Source organism: Triturus cristatus, chromosome 8 (assembly GCF_964204655.1).
Source record: "Triturus cristatus chromosome 8, aTriCri1.1, whole genome shotgun sequence".
Classification (NCBI taxonomy): Eukaryota; Metazoa; Chordata; class Amphibia; order Caudata; family Salamandridae; genus Triturus; species Triturus cristatus.
In genome coordinates this window covers 1,114,462,580-1,114,485,580 of record NC_140591.1, presented here as the reverse complement: position 1 = coordinate 1,114,485,580, position 23,001 = coordinate 1,114,462,580, and the positions used below count along the sequence as shown (strand labels likewise).

Here is a 23,001-nt window from a genome sequence, read left to right as displayed (position 1 = left end):
AGAGGAAAGTTATCAAAAATTCTGGATATCTTATCATGAAAATAAGTCACCAGGGAGGTACATAAATCCTGGGACTCCATAGAAGACTGGATGCAAACTTTAGGGGATGAAAAATCTTTGACTATGGTAAACAAGGCTTTCGTAGAGTTACTGGCTTCTTCTATCTGCTTGATGATGAACGTACGTCTCGCTGCTTTTAGGTTTAGATGATATGTGGCCAGAGACTGTCTATACAGTAGTCTGTTTTGATGGGCCTTACTTTCACGCCAAGTTCTTTCCAGGCGCCTACATTTAGCTTTTTCCATCTTAAGCTCCTCAGTATACCAAGGAGTCGTTGAGCGGAGCCATGTTTTTTGGGTATGGTCTCATCAAAAGCAGATTCTAGTGCAGCATTAAAAGCCTCCAACTTTTTGGAAGCCTCGGTTAGGTTATTTACTAAATCCAGGGAGTAAACCTCATTAAAAGTTTCTAAGGTGAGATTACGTCATAACCTGCGCTGTTCTGGTGTTTTCCTAATGTAAATTTCCCCATTTTTTTGCCGCGTCTGGTGGATGAAGGTGATCATCGAATGATCAGTCCTTGTCAGGGGGTCAGGGAGGTCACAACTCAGTTGGTCATAGTTGGTGAACACTAGATCTAATAAGTGACCAGCTCGGTGTGTGAAACCTTCCACTCTTTGTGTGAGTCCTATTGATTCAAAGAGGAAAAAAGTTTGTCAACCTCCGGATTAGAGGGGTTTTCCCCATGGAAATTAAAATCCCCTAGCAGGAGAAACTTATTTGCCGCGAGCGCATGTAAAGCTATGTGTTCGACCAGAAGGTCAGTAAAATTGGCTTTAGATCCTGGGGGCCGATAGAGAAAGGCACCATGCCAGCAATCCGTAGGAGATATAGTGACCTTAAATATTCCCAATTCCAAACATTCATTTTTTACCGTGGACACCCAGTTCACTGCAAGATGATTCTGGAAGGCAATGGCTATGCCGCAACCTGTTTTCCCCTCCCTATCCAGATGAATAAATTTATAGTTATCTGGGATCGCTAAGTTTATCATGGGGTGATTTGAGGGATTTAGCCAAGTATCCGTGAAAAAACATAGTGGGGGGAGTGAGAGACAATCATATCCCAGAATTCAAACAGATGTCTTGCAAGAGACCTTACATTGCACAATATATTTTTTAATCCTATAGTAACTAGATCTGGGGCCTTTCTTGTTGAGAAGAGGTCCTCTGCATGTATAACCGTAAGAAATTGGCAAGGTTTACACATGACTGGTCCTTCTAGCATAATGGGGAACTCCTGAATACAATTACTGTGACTTTGCTCCTTAGTAAGGTCAAACGCTCGAATAGCCCGCATGGATTCAGTTGAGTAACATATAGGGGTATGGTGGTTATTTTTTCCTGAGTGGGGGCAGCATCTCTGGCCCCTGGGCTCGGCTGGGCGCAGAAGGGCTTGCCTTTGGCGCGCCCGCTGCGCGCACGCGTTGTCATCCTCTTTTAAAATCACCGAGGAGCAACGACTAGCGCGCTACCCGTGCTGCCTGCCCAATATGTCTGGCCGCTCCTGTGGTCACCAAGTGAGTGCGTGAAAGCCCTACCGGGCACCTAGTCAGCTGGGGGTGAGGTGAGCAAGTAAGCCACTTTATTTTTAAAAAACAGTGCAGGTTAAAATTAGAAAGAAAACTTGCGGCGCAGAAGAAATAATTATACCAAATCCAGAGTACTTCCGGCTTCCGCCTCAGGAGCCTATCTACCAGTACTGCACGCACGCGTCGTCATCAGTTTCAAAGCTCGCCGTGCTTACCCCCTGCCCCACGCACTGTCCTAACACTTATCAGGTTCACAGCTCGCTGCCATGCAGCACAATATCCTTGGTGTAACAACATCAACTGTTGCATGGCTAAACACTTATAAGGTCCCAAAAGCGAGACCTATTGGCTATGCCAATGCTTGTTAATCTCGTCTTGCCTCCGTTACAGGACAAGTATGTTACTTTGAAAAGAAACAGCAAGTACATTTGATGTTTGTAAACCGCGCCAGTTCACAAGTTGATTCTTAAAAGTGGTGGATAATTATTTAGGTCAGTCTCTAAGCCATAGCAATAGATACTCAGTTGCAGCAGCTAAACGCAATTAATACACTACTTTGGTTTTAATTCTATGTTTCCATTACATTTAGGTTCCTTCATGAAGGCCATTTTTATCTCCTTAACACAAAGGGAGATAAAGAAAAAAAATTGATCAGCTGAGCAAATAGAAAGGTGTTTTGTTTTAACTCCTATTTCTCCATAAGAAATTACTGACACAGTTGCGGCGTATTCTCAAAAGAATATAATCTGTGTCTTTTGCATGCAGTAACACTTGCGAAGTCTGCTGCACGTGATTTATACACAGAGAGCGCAGAATTACATTTGCACTGCGTAAGTAAACTACAACTGGCCTAACTGGCTATACACTCACGACCCATGCAGTCATACAGGCTTAATTTCTACTATAGATGAAGGTTGATTATTCCCATTGCTGTAGGGGGGCTGCGTCACCTACTAAACCTGAAATTAAGTTTTTGAGGTATGTGCTTCTCCATGTTGGCTCATACCGCCACTTTTGGTTAGATATACTTTCCTAAACAGTCCTATTCCTTTTTAGCCCTCAAACTGGACACAAGTGCCAGCCGTGCAGACAAGGAATATGGCACAGTCCCTGGGTAAGCCCAAGTCTAACACTTAAAACCTGTTTGAGTATAGGACCAGGGTGCAGCTGATTTTAAATACAGTTTATTTAATTGCAGATACTTTAATGCAGTTCGCTGAGATTTCCCCTTGAGACTGCCTGTGACATCTACAGTTGTGGGTCTTTTGCCCCAATTGCTGGATATGTAAACTTGGTGTTTTATTGTAACCCCATTGTCGCCGAGCTTACCAAGTACATAATTTCAGATTCTGATAAAAAAATGTTTAACTTTTAGATGTCTCCCGTTCATATTCTGTCCTGATGATGACCCCAATCTAAAGAATTGTGCTAAGGGGTCGAAATGTTGATAAAATCCTGTGTGGGCTGGTTTTAAATTTTGATTGTCTATCGACACTCATACTAGGAGTGTCATTTGTAACAACATACTGTCACAATTAGTCACATGTATATATTTTGTATAGAACACAAGCACACTTTTTTTTTTGTAAATCTTTATTAACATTTTCACTTCCAACCTTTACTGCATTTCCATATCTTGTTTCACAACGTACATTACATCTTTTGCGATTACACGTGTATTCTACTTTAAGGACCCCTGTCAGGTTCTTCATTATCTTGACACCTGTCTCCCTCAACACTCCCCCATTTCCCTCCCCCGATCTCTCTGCACGCTCCCCTACTAGTCGGAAGTGTCTGAATGTGAGTCGTCTTGCGGGGGATCGCAGATGTTGCCCCGATATACATTCCACTTCCCCCAGATCTTGTTCCATTTTTTGGGGCAGCCTCTATGTACGTATACTGCTCTTTCGGTGACCATCAGTTCATCCATACCACTGCACCATTTTCGGAGTGTCGGGGCTTGCCTGGCTCCCCACTGCTGCGCTATATCCCTTTTTGCTAAGGTCACCCCTAGTGCTACCCATGTTTGTACTGTCTGAGTAATGTCAGCTGCCTCCCAGACATTCAGGATGCAGCCCGCGGTTCGGGAACCAGGGTTACTCCCGTCACCTGCGCCATTGTGCGCACTGTTGCTTTCCAATAGTTCTGGATGGCGACACATTCCCATAGTATGTGCCAGAACGTGCCCTGTTCCCCGCACTGTCTAACGCAAAGCGGCGTATTGGCTCTGTGTAATTTGTGTAGTAGCGTCCTTGTGTAGTAGGTGTGATGCAGTATCTTTAGTTGTATCAGTTTAAATCGGGCCGAAATCGCCACCTCCCTGGGGGACGCTAGCGCTTCCTGCCAATCCGCCTCATCCAACTCCCCCATGTCAGTCTCCCATCTAGCTTTTAGAGTTTGCGTAGGGTCTGGCTGGTTATTTATGATTTTTTTGTAAGTGAGTGATATGGCTTTCTTAGCCATATGGTCAGTAAGGAGCCTGTCCTCGAGGGGAGAGGATTCAGGTAATTTTGTGCCTTGGGGTATGAGTGCTGTCAATGCATTCCTTATCTGTAAGTATCTGAACTTCTCCGAGTCCGCCAGGCCATAGCTCTCCTGCAGCTGCGTGAATGTGATGATCTCCCCCTTTTTCCATAGGTCCCCCACCCTCGAAATACCGATCAGGTCCCATTGTCGGAAGCACAAGCGCACTTTTTAATTACTTTACCCACTCTCACTGCGCCGTTACTCTGTATGAGCACCGTATCTTTTGAAAAATATGAATGCTGTCTCGTTTATGATTAGAATTAAACAAATGCATTTACCGCATAATTGAAATGAATCTACTAAATATTCCTTTACATCAATATTGCGGTGAAAGTCAAAGACTACACTTCCCCCCCCCCATAGGGACCACCTTTTTGATAACAGTTTCTGTCGGCAAACAATTTTTAGTACAGCTGCTTGTGAATATTCTGCATTTTTAGTAACAGCGCAAGGCACTTTAAGACTCGGCACTTACGTATAATTTTTGGTCCCCGGGCCCATTTCTCGATTTTTTAGAATGTATTAACAGCAATTAAATGCCATTATGCTTAGCTCCAGAAGCTTTACATTATTAACAGTTTCACCGCAATCATTGCTCGTAGACCAGTCTATCCTGAGATTTCTTATCCTCTTGCCAGTTATTAGAATTTGTTATGGGTATATTTAGTGTGGCTAGTTTGATCTTAGCATTGGATGTAAATTCACTGCTAAACGTCATGATTCTCAACCGATGTTTCTTTACAACAGCACACTATGTGCCACAGAGGTCTTAACCTTTCATGAACTGATTGTGATAAAAGTCATGACCTTGCTTTTTATGCATTGATTGTATTCCCTTAGATCATCATTTTATGCTGCTGCCACTTTAATACACTTGATTGTCTAAATAAAGTATTTAAACTGTTACTGATGGAAAAAAATGTAACAAAAAGACAATATAAAAACAGGCAGGTTCGTATCAGACCTAGAAGGTAGCAACAACTTTCAATTTGATCAGTGCATTGTAATTTCACTGTTTATATTGATGTTGTAGCTGTATCATAAGACTGATTTATTTGTAAAGTGTACTTATACCAAAACAGTAAAAGAGAATTAAATGTGTTGCCCACTGGCAAACCAACATCTTTGTACATCATAGTTTGACTTATTTGTTTTTTAAGAGAAAGTCCTGAACATTATTTTAGCTCTTAACCGGCAAGTGACCTGATGCAGTCAAATGATTTACTGGCCCCTGCTTTATCCAGGGAAATATCAATACTAACAGTGACTACTCCAAGCAGACTCTGGACGACTTTGGCCAAAGGGGCATGTATACCTTTGAGTTATGTTATTTCCATTTCTTCAGGCTCTCCTCTTAACCATTTACCACCAAGAATTTAGAGTGATCTGTCGGTCTGTTTGGCCAGGCTGTTACTATCCATATGCAATAATTTCTTAGCGTCAGACTATTTTTCTGACCAAGTGGAAGAAATCTATGGTTTTAAAAAAAAAAAAACTAATATGCATCTTGAGCAACTTCCGGCCAATTCCACTTTGGTCTTTCCTAGTTAAAATTATGGATATTATGTCAACAAATTTGCTGTCTGACGTTTTGGAACACCAGGTCTTTCTAAATCCATCCTAATCTGCCTTTCAACCAGCCAATTGCACTGAATCCGCTTTGTCTCCGAATGGTGGTCGACAGTGTCTATGCAGTGGTTCTTGTCTTACTTGACCTGCCGGCCATCTTCGATATGGTTAGTCATAACATCTTGATTGCCCAATTGGTGGTGATCGGCATTAGAGTTCATGCCTCAAATGGTGTGAATCTTACATCAATAACAGAGCCCAGTCTGTCTTTCTTTCCCTTTTTCAGTCTTAATTTAGAGTGATCGTAAACAGTGCCTCAGGGTTCTGCTCTTAATCGGACCCTGTTCAAAGTGTGCCTAATACCACCGACCCCTCGGATTCAGCCACATGTTATACAGGTTATGAATCATGCTGACAACACTCAGCTAATTATTTCATTTGATCAATCAATCTCATCGCCACTAGAGTCTTCTTCAACTATATGCTTAATATCTCTACCAGATTGGGCAAAACTCTTTAAAAATCAACTGTGGAAAGACTAAGGTGCTCTGGTGTTCAACAGTCAATCTCATGTATCCTCTCCCAGGTGATTTTTGGCCTTCCTAAGGCACCACCACTCCTTTGACCTTTTCTCTGGTACGAAATCTTGGGAGTCCATATGGACAAAACCTCTTACTTTCCAATCATGTTAATAAACTGCCCGAAAGTTGCTTCTCGCTCATGAAGATCCTCTGGAAAATGATGCCTTTGCTTCTCAGGCAGCATCGACCCTTGTAGTGCAGTCTCCGATTCATAGTAGACTAGACTTCTGTAACTCATTTCTGGGCGCTCCAGACTACTTACTAAAGCACCTTTCATATATTTAACAACAGCTAAATTGGCCTCGTCTCTTCAACACTATTCTCCTTCTGCAGCTGTGTTAAGACTATACACTGGTTGCTCTTATCTAAGAGAATACTCTCTGTATAACCCATGAAGCCATACATCATGTCAGACCTCTTGTTCTTCAGCAGAAATGTCAGTGCTATCTCCTACAGAGAACACTACACTCTGCTAACAACAACTTTCTTGTGGTTCCCAAATTTAAAAAGATGTGTACTGGTGGCCAAGCCTTTATTATACAAGCTTCCCAGCTTTGAAATAAATTTGCCTTCATCTGGACTTACTATCAGGAACCTCACCAATTTCAGAAAAAAGTTCTAAGAACACAGTTGTGTACCCTTTAAACACATCCATAGGCTCTACTCCTTAGGTTCCTGCTCAGTTTCTACGTATATTTGGGAATCCACACCAGGAATATTTTTTTTCATTTTTTTTTTTTTAGTAGCAGCTGAGCTTCACAAGTCATAATAATAATAATATCTTTATTCAACAACATGTTTTTACAACTAAGGTGATACACAATTGTCTATTGCGCCAGTGAGAACTCATTTCAAATGTTTTGACGGAAACCGGAGGCCACATTTCTGAAACGTACCCATTTCGTATGAAAAGGAAGAAGAAGCAACAGGCTCTTCAAACGCAGAGCTTTACCTGGGTTGTATGACACAATCTTTCAGCCAAACAAAAGGAACTGTTCTGTAAAAGGAAAAAAAGGAGGGGGTGGCATGTGGGCTGACTTTTCAGTTAGAAGCTATTGCTCTTGTGAGCGCACGGTCACATTCAGTGCGAAGGCACTCGGAGTTGTGCTTAAGAGCTCTGTGCATACTGTTGCCACTTTCTCTCAAAGATGGATTTGGTCTGAGATAATTGGGATTGTACTGGTGATTCTTCTCTTTTGTGCTGGTGATTCTTTTTTTGTTCGAGTTGGCACCTGCACTTAAGATCTATTCATCACTCCTTCACCCAAGAAACTTTTGTTTCCCCAAAAAAATATAGCTAGGTTTTCACATGCCCTTCTCTTTGGCCTTCATCCCATTCCTTTCTGCCTCAGCACTCGATTGGGCAAGACCTGTGTTTGCATCTGTCACAAAGTGACACAGTCTACATTGATGTTGCAAAGGACTGCCCACAAACTAGTTTCTTTTTTGGAAGGTCTTGGCCAGCTGTATTTGTTGCTGGGCAACTCTTATTTTCTTTAACGAGTTCACGCATATTTTTATTTTATTTGTTTACCACTCCATGTCTGGCCTCTGCACTTTTGAATGGTAAATTAAAAATTAATAATGGAGGGGAGGGGAAAAAAAAAAAAAAAAAAAAAAAAAAAAAAAAAAAGGGCCAGCGCTTAAAAATCAGGCTTCGAAAAATCTTCTCGCCCACTTGCAATTGGGAGTAAAATTTTATCAGGATTAGCTATTTTTAGCATCTACTAGTCCCATCTGGCAGTGAACTTAAGCTGGAAAGAAACAGAGTTCTGCTCATTCAGAAAGTAAATGAGCAATAAAGATGCAATTAAATCTTGTTTATATTGTGACACATTTGCTGTCTGTTCAAGGGAAGAGGTCAAATGTCAGTTTGTCTTTTTTTAATAATTGCTGTTTGGGAAATGGAATTTATTTATTTTTCTTTTACCACAGTTACCGGTTTTTGTCAAGTAAGCTGTCTGAAGATGTCAGGTTTTTTTTCTCTAACACATAACATTTAAATAAATAGCCTGTAAATTAAAAATACAAATATTAATAGATTCGATGCGTTTTTCAGGGAAAGTGGGCTTGAAATTAACCTCCAAAAAACTAAATTCATGGCATTCAACTCAGCCAAAAGTACCCGAACAAATCCAAGCTTAAATGGTAAACCCCTAGAGAGAGTATCCGCTTTTGATTACCTCGGCATAACCATCACAGAATCAATGGACTGGTGGGCCCAAATCAAAAATCAACCCTTAAACTGGCACAGTCTTCAGGGAGCTTAACAAAGGTTTTTCGAAAATCTAGCCACAAACCTGTGAATCCAGCAATAGAAATATACAAGGTCCAAGCCAGGGGAGGGGTGCTGTATGGAGCAGAAATATGGGGTCACCGCAGTTCTGAGAGTCTCACACAGACTGAAAACACCTTTCTCAGGCAACTTTTTGGCCTCCCACAGAGTACTCCACTCATGTCACTCCGACTGGACCTGGGGGTAAGGGCTATCGCCGAAGAAACGAATCTCAGAGCCCTTTTATTCTGGCGGCATCTGTGGGTTACCCCAGAACTTTCAGAATACAGGGACGAATTAAGAAAGGTGATGAGTCTACCGGTGGCGGGCAAATTACCCTGGCTCTCCTACATTCAACACACGTCAGAGAATCTGGGACGGGGCAACCTTTGGGGTGACCCAGAGGTTGCTTGTGCCACAGTGTCCAGGAAAGTGCTAAAGGACTGCTACTGGGAGTTTAAACTGGCCCAACTACAGAGCAATCCTTCAGTAGGTAAGCTGACTGCAGTTTTCCTAGAAACCAAGGACTGGTATAGTCTAGAGCCGGCACTGAATGACATCAAGCCGGCAACCGCAAGAAAGCTTTATTTGCAATTCAGACACAGGGCCTTGCCTCTCCGCTCTTTTACAAATAAGTGGACGGGCTCGCAAACTCTGGGGTGCCCGGCCTGTGACTGCTCCACAGAATCAGACTTTCATGTGTTCTTTTGCTGCCCCAGCTACCACAAAGCGAGAAAACTGTGGCTGGTCCAGATCTGTAGAAACCTAGGTACCAGGCACTGTTACGAGGCTTTTAGGATATTGAAACACGATTCTAGCCTCCCGATAAAGAATAGAAAGCCTGCTACCGAATATACTATGTGGTGCACTCACAGAGCATTTTTAAAACCAATTCAATAAATAAGGTCTACAGTCTCTCACAAATGCAATGAGGAATTTTAAAGGGTCTACCGGCTTTACTGTCCAATTGAGATCACTTGCACTGATGCAGTTCATTTAATTTTCGCATTTACTGCCAATTGGTTTGTTGCTCCCGAGAACCCGCTTCTAGTGGCTAATATAAAGCTCTGACCCCTCATATTTGGACCGGTGACCCGCTCCTATATCTCGCACATGCACTTTGAATCACGAATACTGTTTCCATCTTTGATTAATTTACTGACTTATATGATCTTATTTTCCTACTTGTTGAGCTGCTTCCATAGATAGCACCACATTTCTTATTGCTCCACGCCATACCTGTGCATGTTTTATCCAATTGTTTTTATTGTATGTATCCAATCTTGCTCTCTCTCTTTTTATCCATTTAGATTTTAAAGTAAATCAATTGTATTCCAATTCAATTCAATTCATCAGTCTTTATTCGATTTAAGAAACAATCATAAAAGACACAAACATAGTACATAAAAACATACATTTCAATAAATACATTAAAATACCTTTAAAAAAAACATTAAACACTTCGATGGACTGACATGTAGTAATAAGAACACTTTAAAATTGTCCCTGGCACAGGTGATGAAAGGGAAAACCCAAACACAAAATTCATTAAAGGCCATCAAGGGTACGCTTAATTGTTTTTCTCCGCAATGCCCATGCCCAGCCCAAATATTTTGCCAATGCGACAGAAACTATTGTTAAAGAGCTAGTGCGCAAAATGCGTAATACTACAGCGCAGCTCCTTGTGCCGAGAGATTTACACATTGGGGAAAGCCAAACGCGCCTTGGAATGGTAAATGCCGGGCAGGCAAACAGAAAGTGGGGAGCTGTTTCAATTGCAGCCCCGCATGCAGGGCACTGCAATTCCGAGTTCCTGGCCCACCTTCCAGTCAAAAATCTAAGAGGCAAGGAGCCAGCTCTAAACTGAAAGTAGAGTTTCCTGTCGCCCACATTAGTCACCATTCCATTTTAGATGTACTTTTAGAATCAATCTTTTTATTAAGTGATACACCTGCATAGTTAAATCAATGAGGACATTGTTCCCTGTTGGCGGCGAAACTGAAAATATCGTTCACCTGCTCAACAGAGGAGAAAAAGGTGGGAAGAGTGTGAAGATTGGGAGAGGGAACAAGGGGGGGGGGGAAAGAAAGAAGAGGAGAGGGGAGTAGAGGTAGGATGAAAAGAGGCTAAGAGAATTTCCCCAGTCTCAAGGATCCACTCCTGAAGGGGAGGACTCTATGAAGCCTCTCGTGAGCCCTCACACACCCCGAAGGATGTCTTGCTTCATCATTGGGCTAGTTGTTGCTCCTCGTCGGGCCGGCGCTGCAATGCCCGACGGTCCCCCGAAGGGTCTCTCTATCGGAGGTCTTTTAAAGAGAAAAGCCGTAAGGTGAATGCGGGTGTGTGGGCAAAAAAAGAAGCGGTGAGATGGATCCGAGAGGTTAGTGGTAAGATGCGTGCAAAGTGTGTGGGTTTAAAAATGCCTAGGGGTGTCCAAAAAGGTGGATATTTAATAGTATGGACCCTCTGGCAGACTAAAAAGACCAAAAGGTCACGGGGTCACTAATCAGCTCAAGGTGCTGGTGTGACTATAATTAAAAGGTCGACATGTTTCACGCCTTGGATGCCCAGACGGGTCAGTGGCGTTTCTTCAGGACCGTAGACAAGTGAAAAGTAGTGCACGGTGAAGACGGTGAGTGCCAGAGATTGGAAGGGTAACTCACGTCTAAGGAAAAGGTTAAAAAAGGTACGGGACTGCGGGGTACAGTGACCTGGTCAGCAGTAACAAGAAGAACGTACCAAACTAGTGTAACCTGTAGGGGAAAAAAAAAAGGAAACGGGAAAGGGGAGGTGGGGAGGAAAGGTTTCGAGAGAAAGGGAATGGAAAAAAGGGGGGGGGAAAGGGGGGAAGGGGTGACAATACACACATGAATAGTTAGGATAGAACTGGTACAAACTGGACACAGTTATTACGAGAAAGCACAGCAAGATCTGGATGTGCCCCTGCAAACCATTCACATGGTGATAGTGTGGTCACCCCGGTGACCATGTCAACAAAAACGAGTAATCGAGGTCAGGGCCTAGACACCATCAACTTAATGTAGCGAACATACCAGTGTCGCGAATAGCGTACACCACAATGCCAAGAAAAACGGACCCACTCAACTAGTTGCGGGGGACCCGGATGTGGAAGGTTTATGTGCAGTGAGCAGAACAGATGGATGAAAAACAGATGAACCAGACACGTAAAATACACACATCATGTTGCTCGTAAACATCGAGCCCACTGGACTGGATGAGGAAGGGGCTTGGCCGGATTAGTTAGTACGGACAGAGAGCGGGCGCTTAAAAAGAGAGTCATTTAAGAAGGCAGTGTCTATATACAGGGTCGTGAGGATATTTAAAAACATGAAACTTCTAACAAACTTCTATAGTGACTAACAAGGTTATCCCATCCTTACCCTCGTGTATCTGTACGGGGCTGCATAGGATCCGCCGAGGCTGCCAGCGCCCTATTTGCTGGTGGGTCAAAACAGAGCGTAGAGAGCATAAGGGAGTGACTCCTGCATGGAGGAGGACTTCGTATATAAGATAGTCCCTGTAGGGTCCTGCGTGTATGTACTCACGGTTGCGTCGGAGGCCGGCTCAGTCAGCACCTACCCACTGCCATCGGCTGCCTGGAGATAGTGTCCGTTGCTTGCAGGCTTCATTTTAAGGCGTCGGGGAAAGGGAGTGAACCATTTCCTGTGGGAGGGCCGGAGGCGTGTGCCGTGTGTCGCGCATGCGTAGGTGAGTGTGTCCATGGTTGTGCGCATGCGTGAGTGAGTGTGTCCATGGTCGTGCGCATGCGTGGAGTGTAGAAGCGAAACAACGCCAGATGCGTGTGCACTATAGACACCCCATGGTGTCCTGCTCGAGAATGGTGAGTTGTCCTAAGGAGCTCATGAGCCCATGCTTTACCCCAGGTACAGACAGGACTGGAGAGGGTGGTATACATGGGTAGCCCGGACTTGGTATGTCCCGTGATGTGTACTGTGGGTCCCCGGTGTGTCCCTGGTGCAGCCTAGAATAAAAAGGGGAGACAGATGTGTGTATCTTGGACACGGTGTGTCCCGTAGTGAACAATGAGGCGGACACGGGTTCCCTAACCTGTACAAACTTAGAACAGGGGCAAGCGAAGGTGCTGGAGAAGGGAAATCCATGCCATATGCCTATGCAGCCAAGTATAGCGCGCCCCTGTGTATTCTATTACTCTCTCATAAGTGGTGAGGAGTATCCACCGGGGTCAGGGTATGGCCAATGTGAGTTACAGTTCTACCCATGGTATCTCGTCATTAAGTCCCTGCGTGTTGGTACGGAGGCGGAACACCCAGCGTTGCTCCTGGCGTAGTAGGGCTTGAGCATTCCAGGAGGGTCGTGACTCTAGTATGGTCCATGTAAGTTGTTCGCTGGTATGCCCTTGGTCAATGAAGTGGTTAGTGAGCTTCGTGGCAGTTCGTCCACGACGGATGGTACTCTTGTGTTCGCTGATGCGGACTTTAATGGAACGTGAGGTCATGCCGACATACCTTAGGCCACACGGGCATGTAATGAGGTAGACGCAATTTTTGGTGTTGCAATTAGTGTGACCTCGTTGTTCCCATGTGAAGTTGCCCAGAAAGAGTTGCTTACTGTGCGTGGTCGTGGAGCAAGCGTGGCAATTTCCACACGGGTAGTGGCCTGACACAGGGGTTGAGTTCCACAGTGTGTTGTTGGGTTGATCCTGTCTACGTTGCAGCGGCCGTGTGTTGACCAGTCTGTCACGTAGGTTCGCTGTTCTTTTGAAAGCGAAGCGTGGTAATTCTAGGTTCAGTGTGTCGGTGTTCAGAATTTTCCAGTTCCGTTTTATGATCTGTTTGATTTTGTTGGACTGGGGTGTAAAAGTGGTGACGCATGTGATGGACTCGCTGGGTGTCTTTGTTCTGTGTTCCAATAATGCGTCCCTGTGATTGTTTCGGGCTCTTTTTCTTGCGTATCTTACTACTCTCTTGGGGTAGTGTCTGTCCAGGAGGTTTTGCTCAAGGTGGTTGGCTTCCTTCTCATAGTCCTGACTGGTTGAGCAGTTCCGTCGTATACGCAAGAATTGTCCGTACGGGAGGTTCTCCCGAAGGGCTTTGGGGTGGTGACTGTTAAAATCAAGCAGACTATTGCGGTCAGTCGGTTTTTTGTGAAGTGTGGTCCTTAGGGTGCCGTCCTCGAGGATGATCCGGAGGTCCAAAAAGGGGATGGTGGTGTCACTTACAGTTCCCGTGAAACGAAGGTGTGGGTTCAGTCCATTGACCCATTCCAGGAAGGTATCGCACGATGTTCTGGTGCCCTTCCAGAAGATCAAAATATCATCTATGTATCGTTTCCATATGATGATGTTTTGCTTGTATGGGTTCGTGTCGGGAAAGATGTGGCTGTTCTCGAACGAGGCCATGTATAGCCCTGCCAGGCTCGGCGCGAAGGTACTCCCCATGCTGGTACCTTGTACCTGGTGGAAGATAGAGGTTTTATACATAAAGAAATTCTCTTTCAGGGCTAGTGAGATCAGATCCATGATGAAGGTCACTGGTGTATTGGTGAGAGGTTCCATCCCTTGTAGTAGGTCGTTGACTACCTCAATGGTGGCGTCTTGAGGAATGTTGGTGTACAACGCCTCTACGTCCATGGTGAGGAGAAAGTCAATGGATTCCATGTTTTCTTGGTTGATTTTTTCAATGAGATTGAGAACGTCTCGAGTGTCCTTGAGGTACGCGGTGGTATTCTGTACCAGCGGACGGAGAAAATAGTCGCTGAATTGGCTCAGTGGTTCCAGGAGGGAGTTGATGCCCGAAACTATGGGCCTCCCTGGGGGTGGGGTGACCCCCTTATGTATTTTGGGGAGGACGTAAAAATAGGGTGTTCTGGGGTCATCGTTGATCAGAAATGCCGCTTCCTGTGGGGAGATCCATCCCTCTGTATTCGCCTCGTTGACCAAAATCCTGATTCTCTTCGATAGATCTTCAGTGGGGTCTTTGTTCAGTTTGCGATAGTACTTGGTGTTACTGAGTTGTTTCTCGCATTCAGCTTCGTAGTCAGTGATGTCCAGGAGGACAGTCGCGCCCCCTTTATCCGCCGGTTTAATGATGATCGTCTCATCTTTCCTGAGTGATTCTAAGGCCTGACGATTCTTACTCGGGAGGTTGTTATACGTAGGTCTTTTCATGAGTTGAGTCGTCTCTTTCAGTACAGCCTTCTCAAAAGGTAAGTACCTCTGGTGGTACCATAGAGGATGTAGGTGTGAACTTGGATGGGGGTCTCAGGCCGGTGTCATCTTTGTCCTGGGGTGGTTTATCCAAAAAGAATGCCTGTAATCGAATCTTCCGGAAAAGTTGGTGTAGTTCTTGATTCATCCTGAAGTTATCTTCCTTAGGGGTAGGAACGAAACCAAGGCCCAATTCGAGTGTCGAGGTTTCTTCTGCATTCAGTGGTCTCTTGGAGAGGTTGACAATCAAGGTCTTTGATTCGTCATACTCCTGGTTTGTCGCTGGGGTTGTTGGTGTGGTTGTCCGGCGTCTTGCCATATGACCTGTTTCTGACCTCTTCTTCTCCCTCTGCCTCGCCCCCTGCCTCTGTACTGAAAAGGAGGTGGTGGGTTCGGGAAGAAAGGTTGGGAGTAGCCTTGCTGGGCATAGCCTGGTTGTGGTCCGTTGAAGGCAGGATACCACATAGGGCCTTGGGGCGGATAGGGGTGATGCTGGAAGCCATACGGGTTGGGTGGCATGAGTTGGGGCGGTGGGAGAAGGCCCTGTTGTTTCGTGGCTCTTCCCCAGCTTCTATCGCTCGAATTGCTATAGGACGACTGCCCTGAGTTATTGGATGAAGTCGAGCCATTTTCAGAGAGGGCATCATTGTCCGTGGTTTGATAGTCCTCTGTGATGTACGGGTATACTTTTTCCCTGTCAAATTTTTTGACATCTTTCTGGAGTTTGGTAATTTTCTGTTGTAACAAGGCGTGAAACATGTCGACCTTTTAATTATAGTCACACCAGCACCTTGAGCCGATTAGTGACCCCGTGACCTTTTGGTCTTTTTAGTCTGCCAGAGGGTCCATACTATTAAATATCCACCTTTTTGGACACCCCTAGGCATTTTTAAACCCACACACTTTGCACGCATCTTACCACTAACCTCTCGGATCCATCTCACCGCTTCTTTTTTTGCCCACACACCCGCATTCACCTTACGGCTTTTCTCTTTAAAAGACCTCCGATAGAGAGACCCTTCGGGGGACCGTCGGGCATTGCAGCGCCGGCCCGACGAGGAGCAACAACTAGCCCAATGATGAAGCAAGACATCCTTCGGGGTGTGTGAGGGCTCACGAGAGGCTTCATAGAGTCCTCCCCTTCAGGAGTGGATCCTTGAGACTGGGGAAATTCTCTTAGCCTCTTTTCATCCTACCTCTACTCCCCTCTCCTCTTCTTTCTTTCCCCCCCCCCCTTGTTCCCTCTCCCAATCTTCACACTCTTCCCACCTTTTTCTCCTCTGTTGAGCAGGTGAACGATATTTTCAGTTTCGCCGCCAACAGGGAACAATGTCCTCATTGATTTAACTGTTACGAGTGGAGCACGGACATTGGACCATAACGAGCTCCTGGTCCCCCCCTCTCTTTTTTTGACTGGATACACCTGCATAGTACACAGCTCGACTGCCTACATCAGTTGGCCGGCAGAGCGAAACAAAATATGCCATACACAGCACACAGGTCTACAGCCCGGAGGGCGACCCCGCAATGAAAGGATGGAACACAGGTCAGGCCTGTCAGGCATGCGCTCGCATATCACAGATTTAAAAGAAGAGTCCAAAACAAAACATACAAACTCCATCGCCCCCCTACCCTCCCTCTCCGCATCAGCCTCTACCCACTACCCCGAAGCCCTGAGAGTCGACAATCTTGATCAACGTGGAATCAAACCTCCCCGGTGCCGCTTGCCGGTTCTAGTGGGATAAGCTGAAGAATTAGCAAATATTTAGGACACGTAACTTCCCGCACCTCCTTGGACAGAAGCCGCAAAAAGGGAGCCCAAATCTTCACATAATCCGAACCCCTCCCATCAATTCTGAGTGATAGACGCTCCATCGCCAGCAGATGCCAGAGCCTCCGGATCCAGTCCCTCGGATCCGGCGCAGCCGGAGAGCCCCATTGCGCCAACAGAACGTGCCGCTCCGCAAGCAGCACCAATGCCAGCTGCCTACCCCGCATCGTGCGCAGGGGGAAGCACTTGGGATGAGGGAGACCTAACAACGTGTGGGCAGGTTCCCGCGGCAACTTAATCTGAAACGCTTCGTCAAGGTCATCCAAGATCTCTGCCCAGTACCGCACCAACTTCGGGCAGCGCCACAGCAAGTGCACAAGAGTGCCAGATTGCCACACCCCCGCACCCCCGCCAACAAAGACTGGATTTAGTAGGGTCCCAAGATTGAATGCGCGCCGGAGTATAGTACCAGTATGATGCCACTTTAAGGCAGATTCGGCCCCCGCCGTGTCGGACGCCGTATGGTGGACACGGTAGAAAACTTGCTCCCACTCCTTGCTCGTTAACGGGCGCCCCAGCTCAGTCTCCCAGCGAACCTGCACCTTCGACCTATCAGTGCATATAGTTCCGAAATGAGCTTCCGATCATCTTTCTTGTAAATCAACCAGCGCTCAAAAGCGGTCAAGGGACGGGACATCAAGGCTAAGTTGTGAGGGAGGGTCACCCAATGTGCAAGCTGTGCGTGATGATAGGCGTCGGTGGACGGCAGGTCAAAATAGTCTTTGCGCAGTTGGGCGAAAGGGATCACTCCATCCGGCTCCACTAGGGAACCCACTCTCTTACAGCCTTCCTCACGCCAACGCTGAAAAACAGGCGACGCGCAGCCCGGCGGAAAATCGGGGTTGTCCACGATAGGCGTCATAGGGCAGGGGGAACGTGGTCCACCCCCGAGAGCTCACTAGTTGATCCCACACCTTAAGAGTCTGAGAAGTCACCGGGGATGAATAGAGACCCCAGGCCCTGTGCTTCCACGGAAGCCAAAGCTCACACCAGATATTACAACCCGCGACTGTCTGATCCATAAAAGGCCAATGCTTGCTAGAGGAAGGCCGATTCCACTCCGTGATATATCGGAGGCAAGAGGCCTGGTAATACACCGTCAACAGCAGAAAACCCAACCCTCCGGCAGCCTTCGGCGTAGTAGTGAGCGATAAGGCGAGCCTTGGCCTCTTATTGTGCCATAAAAAAAACATATCAAGCAGATCTTGCAACTTGCGGATGGTACCCGGAGGCGGCTGTGCGGGAAGCTTCTGAAACAAGTAAAGGACCCTCGGCAACACCGTCATCTTGACCGCCGCGAGCCGCCCATACCAGGCTAGGCCAAGGCGAGAGCAATCTAATAGCAATTTAGTGGTTTGCTCCACCAATAATTTATAATTAAGGTGGGCCGTTTTGACAACCGATGAGGCCAAGCGAATCCCCAGATAGGAGATATCAGAGTGCACCCACTGGAAGGCAAAGTCTCGCTGCAGATCACTGACTTCCTCTTCAGGGATAGATAGGTTAAGCACCAGCGATTTTGAAAACTTAACTTTAAAGCCTGCAACTGATCCACAGTAGTGGAGCTCTCGCATCAAATACCGCAAAGAGGTGCGTGGGTGGGTAAGAGAGAGAATAACATCGTCCGCATAGAGACTAATTTTATGAATGTCGGCACCGAACTTAAGGCCCTCGACATCCGGATTCGACCGTATGCACTGGGCAAAGGGCTCCATATAGAGCGCGAATAACAGTGGAGACAGGGGGCACCCGTGTCTCGTCCCTCTAGTGATGGGAAAGGGGGAAGACCGGCACCCATTCACCCTCACCGATGCCTTAGGGGCGACATAGAGACAGTGCACCCAGCGAAGGAAGTGGTGCTTGAAGCCAAAAGTACGCAGGACCTTTGGCAGAGGTCGCGGACAGCGGTGTGATACGGCAGGAGGCAAGGTAGGCCACTCGTTCCACCGGACCGGTCGCCTCCCTGGTATACAAGCGCTGATAAAACTGCCGGAAAGACTCCACAATAAGGGCGTCAGTAGTCTGCTCCACCGCCTGAGCGTCCCGAATGGTCTGGACCGCCGCGCGCTCTGAGCCTATGGGCTAATAAATGCCCCCCTTTATCCCAGCTAAGGTAAAATTTATGCCGCAGACGCAACAGCGCATATTCGGCCCTGTCGAGATCCAGGTGCTTCAGCATACGCCGCTTCGTTTCGAGTTCTCTCCACACCCTGGGCGCTCCGGTGCGCTTATGGATGGACTCCAGGGTCCCCACCTCACGCTCCAGCTCCGCGCGCTTATCCCTACGGAGACGCGCAAACGCAGCCGCCAGCGCAATGAACTCCCCCCGTACCCCCAGCTTGGGGGCCTCCCAAACCGCCGCCACAGACGTAGTGCCCTGATCATTAACTGCCAAATAAGCAATAATCGCAATGCGAATCCGAGCAACCGGGGTGTCGGAACTGAGCAAAGAATCGCGCAGACGGAGAGGGACGGGCCGTCGGAGAATTGAGTTGCACAGAGATGAGGGCATGGTCGGACAGGGTGCGGGGAGTGATGGTCGCATCCGTCAGGCATGGCAAAAAGGAGTTAGAGGCAAAAAAAATTATCAAGGCGGACATAAGTTTTGTGCGCTGCAGAGTAGAAAGTATAATCGCGCTCGGTAAGGTGCTGTATGCGCCAGACGTCATGCAGACCGCCATCACTCAACCATTGTCTGCCCCCCGGCGATAGAGCACCCGCCTGATGTGACCGCTGCCCTGACCTATCCAGACCCGCATCCATCACCACATTCAGGTCCCCCCCCCCCCCCCCCCATCAATATCAGGGAATCAGGCGAGGCCAACACCTCAGAAAAGGCCATCTTTAGGAAAGACTCCTGATGCACATTCGGGGTGTAGATTGACCTTACAGTGAAGCACATGTCCCCCCCGTTGCACGCGAAGCACATTAGATGTACTTTTAAAGGTCAAACTGACCGAAATAAAGTTATTACTGAACAAATATTTTAAAATATATCAGGAAAGCACATTTTTTTTGCAATTAAAAAGTGTAATGCAAAAAGTTAAATAGGAGCAAAACAAAATCAGGAAACTTTACTTGGTGATGTGCAAATGGCACATATTTGCACAAACTTATTCCAAACATTATTGTTTTTACGCTATATAGTTTTATCAGTAAAACTGCGTGTCAGTGGGAAATTGTGTGGCCATTTCAATGTAAAATCTGCTGATTGCAAATGACAGTGTGCTACCACTTCATGCTTTAGTTATGTATTTATTAAAAGTGATCGTTTTTAAACATGATTTGAAAAACATTCCTTCGCCCGCCCGGATGACAATGCTGTTAATGAACTAAGAGGCTAATCAGGGGTCATGTGTATCCTATCTGTCGCTAAATTTGTATTATATATCGAGAAAACTTTTAGTCTATTAAATCAAACAAGAGTTTTATGTGCAGCAGACATGGTGAACTCACATATTTGAAGCTACTCTGATTTGTGATAATGAAGGAAATGGCGGCTATTACAATTAAAATATATGCCCATGATCCCCTCATTTGAAACCAGTTTATGGGTCAAGTGCATTACAATTAGGTTGAGTAGATTATTTAAGTCACTAGACCTGCAAGTCTAGTAACATTTTTATGATTTTTCAAGGCCTAAAGATGCATCCATGGGCCTGCTAGGTTATGCGTGCAAAACGAAATGTCATCATACTGCAGTGCCCTGCAATACAACATCAGCAGAACTTATTGTCAATGTGAAACGGTCAGCTAAAGCAATTGAAAGGTGAGATCTATTGGCTTTGTCAATTCTTGGTTGCATTACTGCTGGCAACCGTGCCTGATGACTGAGGTGATCACTGCTGATATTTTTGCATGAGGTGGCCTCTAATATCATTTTTTCTGATGTCGTCATAATTACAACACTAATAGTATTAAAAGCTCAGAGTGAATTTCATTGAATGTACAAAGCTCTTAATACAGAAAAGGTTGGAGCTGCAGGATAAACATATAGATTATTTACCCAAATAAAGTGAGTTCAAAAAATTTGTCATGAAATATCAGTTAGGCGCTTCAAGCCAAAATCAAGTACACAGCCATCACCAACTTACTTGTCCACATTGTAAATCAAAATTAGTCTATATGAGTTTGTTAACAGTTTTTCCCAACATTCAAAAGCTGGGGGTTCAAGCACTGTAGTAAGTATGTATATTAGAAAGAATATCAGGTCCATAAGAAGGTAACAAACATCTTTGTGATGCAATGTATTTGGGAGTAGGTCACCAAAGTGAAAGGAGATAAGATTAAAATGACTATGTAAATATTGTCTCAAAAAGGTTAAAGAAGACACACCTTGAAAATGAAAATAAGTTGCATGTATGTCAATGGCTAACACGAGCTCATGGGATAGTTCTAATGTCATCAACTGGATTAAATCCTCCGGTAAGAGCAGTTGACTAATTTGACAGGTACAACACAAACTTTGAAAGCTTACCATCTGTGGCCTTAATTAGTTTTAACCCGACAGTTGGCTACTATCACAAGCTGGAGATTCAGCCCTGCTCCAAACCCTGTTTTTTTAATTCAGAACCTGCCAGGCCATTTCTTAAGACACCTCCTCACAAGTGACCTAGGATCAACCCATAGCTCTGAAAATAATTACTGTCCTGATGAAGACCTGTTCAATTCTCCTGATGGGTCGAACCGTCATTGACATCAATGGGTGAAAATGCATTATGATTAAAAAGATGGTCAATTTGATGTGGTTTACAATACAAAATTATTTTATTGTTTTGACCAGTCATTGGTGTACTAGCCCTTTGACTGATCGCCATAGTGTCTATCGTCTAACTTTTTGAACACTATGTATCACTGTACTCACTTGCACTGTTCGATCTCCTTGTTTCATAGAGCACTACATTTGATTGCTGCAGATCTGTTTGTACACACTTAAAGTTTAGTTGTTGTATTTATGGCTGTGTATAAAGGATTATTATATAGTACTCAGGTCTTCTAATATTTTTATTGACTTATTTGACTTGGCCCTGTTAAAAAGAAAAACTCTCTATTTCCAGCACATTTCAGAATTACAAAAAATAAGCTTCAGGATTTACTTTCCTAACTGCTGAATGCATACAGTTCATTTACATGAATTTACATTTTGCGGTCTGTTACAAAGAACGACATCTCTCGCTCTCCCTGTACTCTAGCAAGAGTGTCACATAATTCACTTTAAAAATTCCTCTAACTTTGCAGTTGTAGAAATAGAATTTAAAAAAAACATATATACGTACTAATGGTATGATGAAGTGTCACAAGGCAACTTTAAAAATCTTATTTTGTCACCAGTCAGGTTACAGTAGTTAATCTAATTCTATTTCCCATCGCCCCATCATGCACGTCTACTGTTACTATTCCTAGAATGAATGCGGGAATTGAGGTATGCAACTGATTTCGTGCGCAGTCGAAAACGTTTACTTTTTCAACTGCTGGTGATAAAAACTACTACTCAAAGGGTGACAAAAGCCAGGGGTGCAAAAGTTACACATAACAATGTCACACAGTCAGCTATGTTAACACACTAGTCGCCAGCTGACCCTAGATCATGACACTGTCAGCCAATTCCGGATACTTTACCAGTGGCATTTTCAGGGTAGAATCATTTTAAAGTCCTTACTAACAAAATGTTACATTGGAACTACAAATCTGACGAGGACTGGGTAGTTGTGTCAAAAACAGGGCGCGTCCCCTGCTAGTGACGTCTCCGCTTTTGATAACATTCGTCATCACTGCGTGCCAGGACTACACAGAAACCTAGCCATTGGGATTGAAAACAATGCAGTAGGTAATAAACCTTTAGCACATGCAAATGTTCAGTTGGGTAGACCCCGCATGTGGGAATGATTTACTGTGTAGTACTCGGTAGACTGTAAAGGCTCATTTTCAAAACGCCCTCCAGGAGCGGAACAAAGCCAGCTACAGATGCCGGCGTCTGCGTTTGTAACCGTGAGTTGCTTCTTCTATTCTTGACCCAAAGATCACGGATGTAAGGAGGGGTGGGATCAACTGCACCCGCTACATCTGCTCTCGTCCCTGCTTTCCATGCACGTTCTGTTACCTGCATGCCCGGCGCCCCAGGGTCCACGCCAGTGTCCAGCACAGCAATAACCGTCCCGCGGCCGTCGTACTCTGGGAAGCGGGCGAGGAAGCCGGCGGCACCCGTCTCCTTCTTGGGCAGAAGTCCGTGGAGCGGGAAGGGCTCCTCGGCCACCGGAGAGGCCATGGTGACGATACAACGGGGCTTCTTGGAGCTGCTGCTTGGGCCGGGGGAGGAGCAGGAGGGAGGCGACCGGTGCAATGTGCAGCCGGTGGCAGGAGAGACCCAGGGGAGACTTAGACAGCGGATGGGTGGCCATAGAACTCTCGTGACGCGCCGGGA

The 23,001-nt window shown here is 45.7% G+C and overlaps 1 protein-coding gene across 2 annotated transcripts in view; it reads right to left on the bottom strand.

The window, feature by feature from the left end:
- Nucleotides 1-23,001, bottom strand: part of TPP2 (tripeptidyl peptidase 2) — a 398,345-nt gene extending 375,344 nt beyond the window's left edge. Inside the window, exon 1 of one of the 2 annotated variants that reach the window (XM_085622690.1) lies at nt 22,681-23,001. In XM_085622690.1, coding sequence (XP_085478816.1) covers nt 22,681-22,845 — 165 coding nt within the window. In that variant the 5' untranslated portion in view covers nt 22,846-23,001. The remainder of the gene's footprint in view (nt 1-22,680) is intronic. The other variant, XM_085622691.1, reaches the window with a different exon arrangement.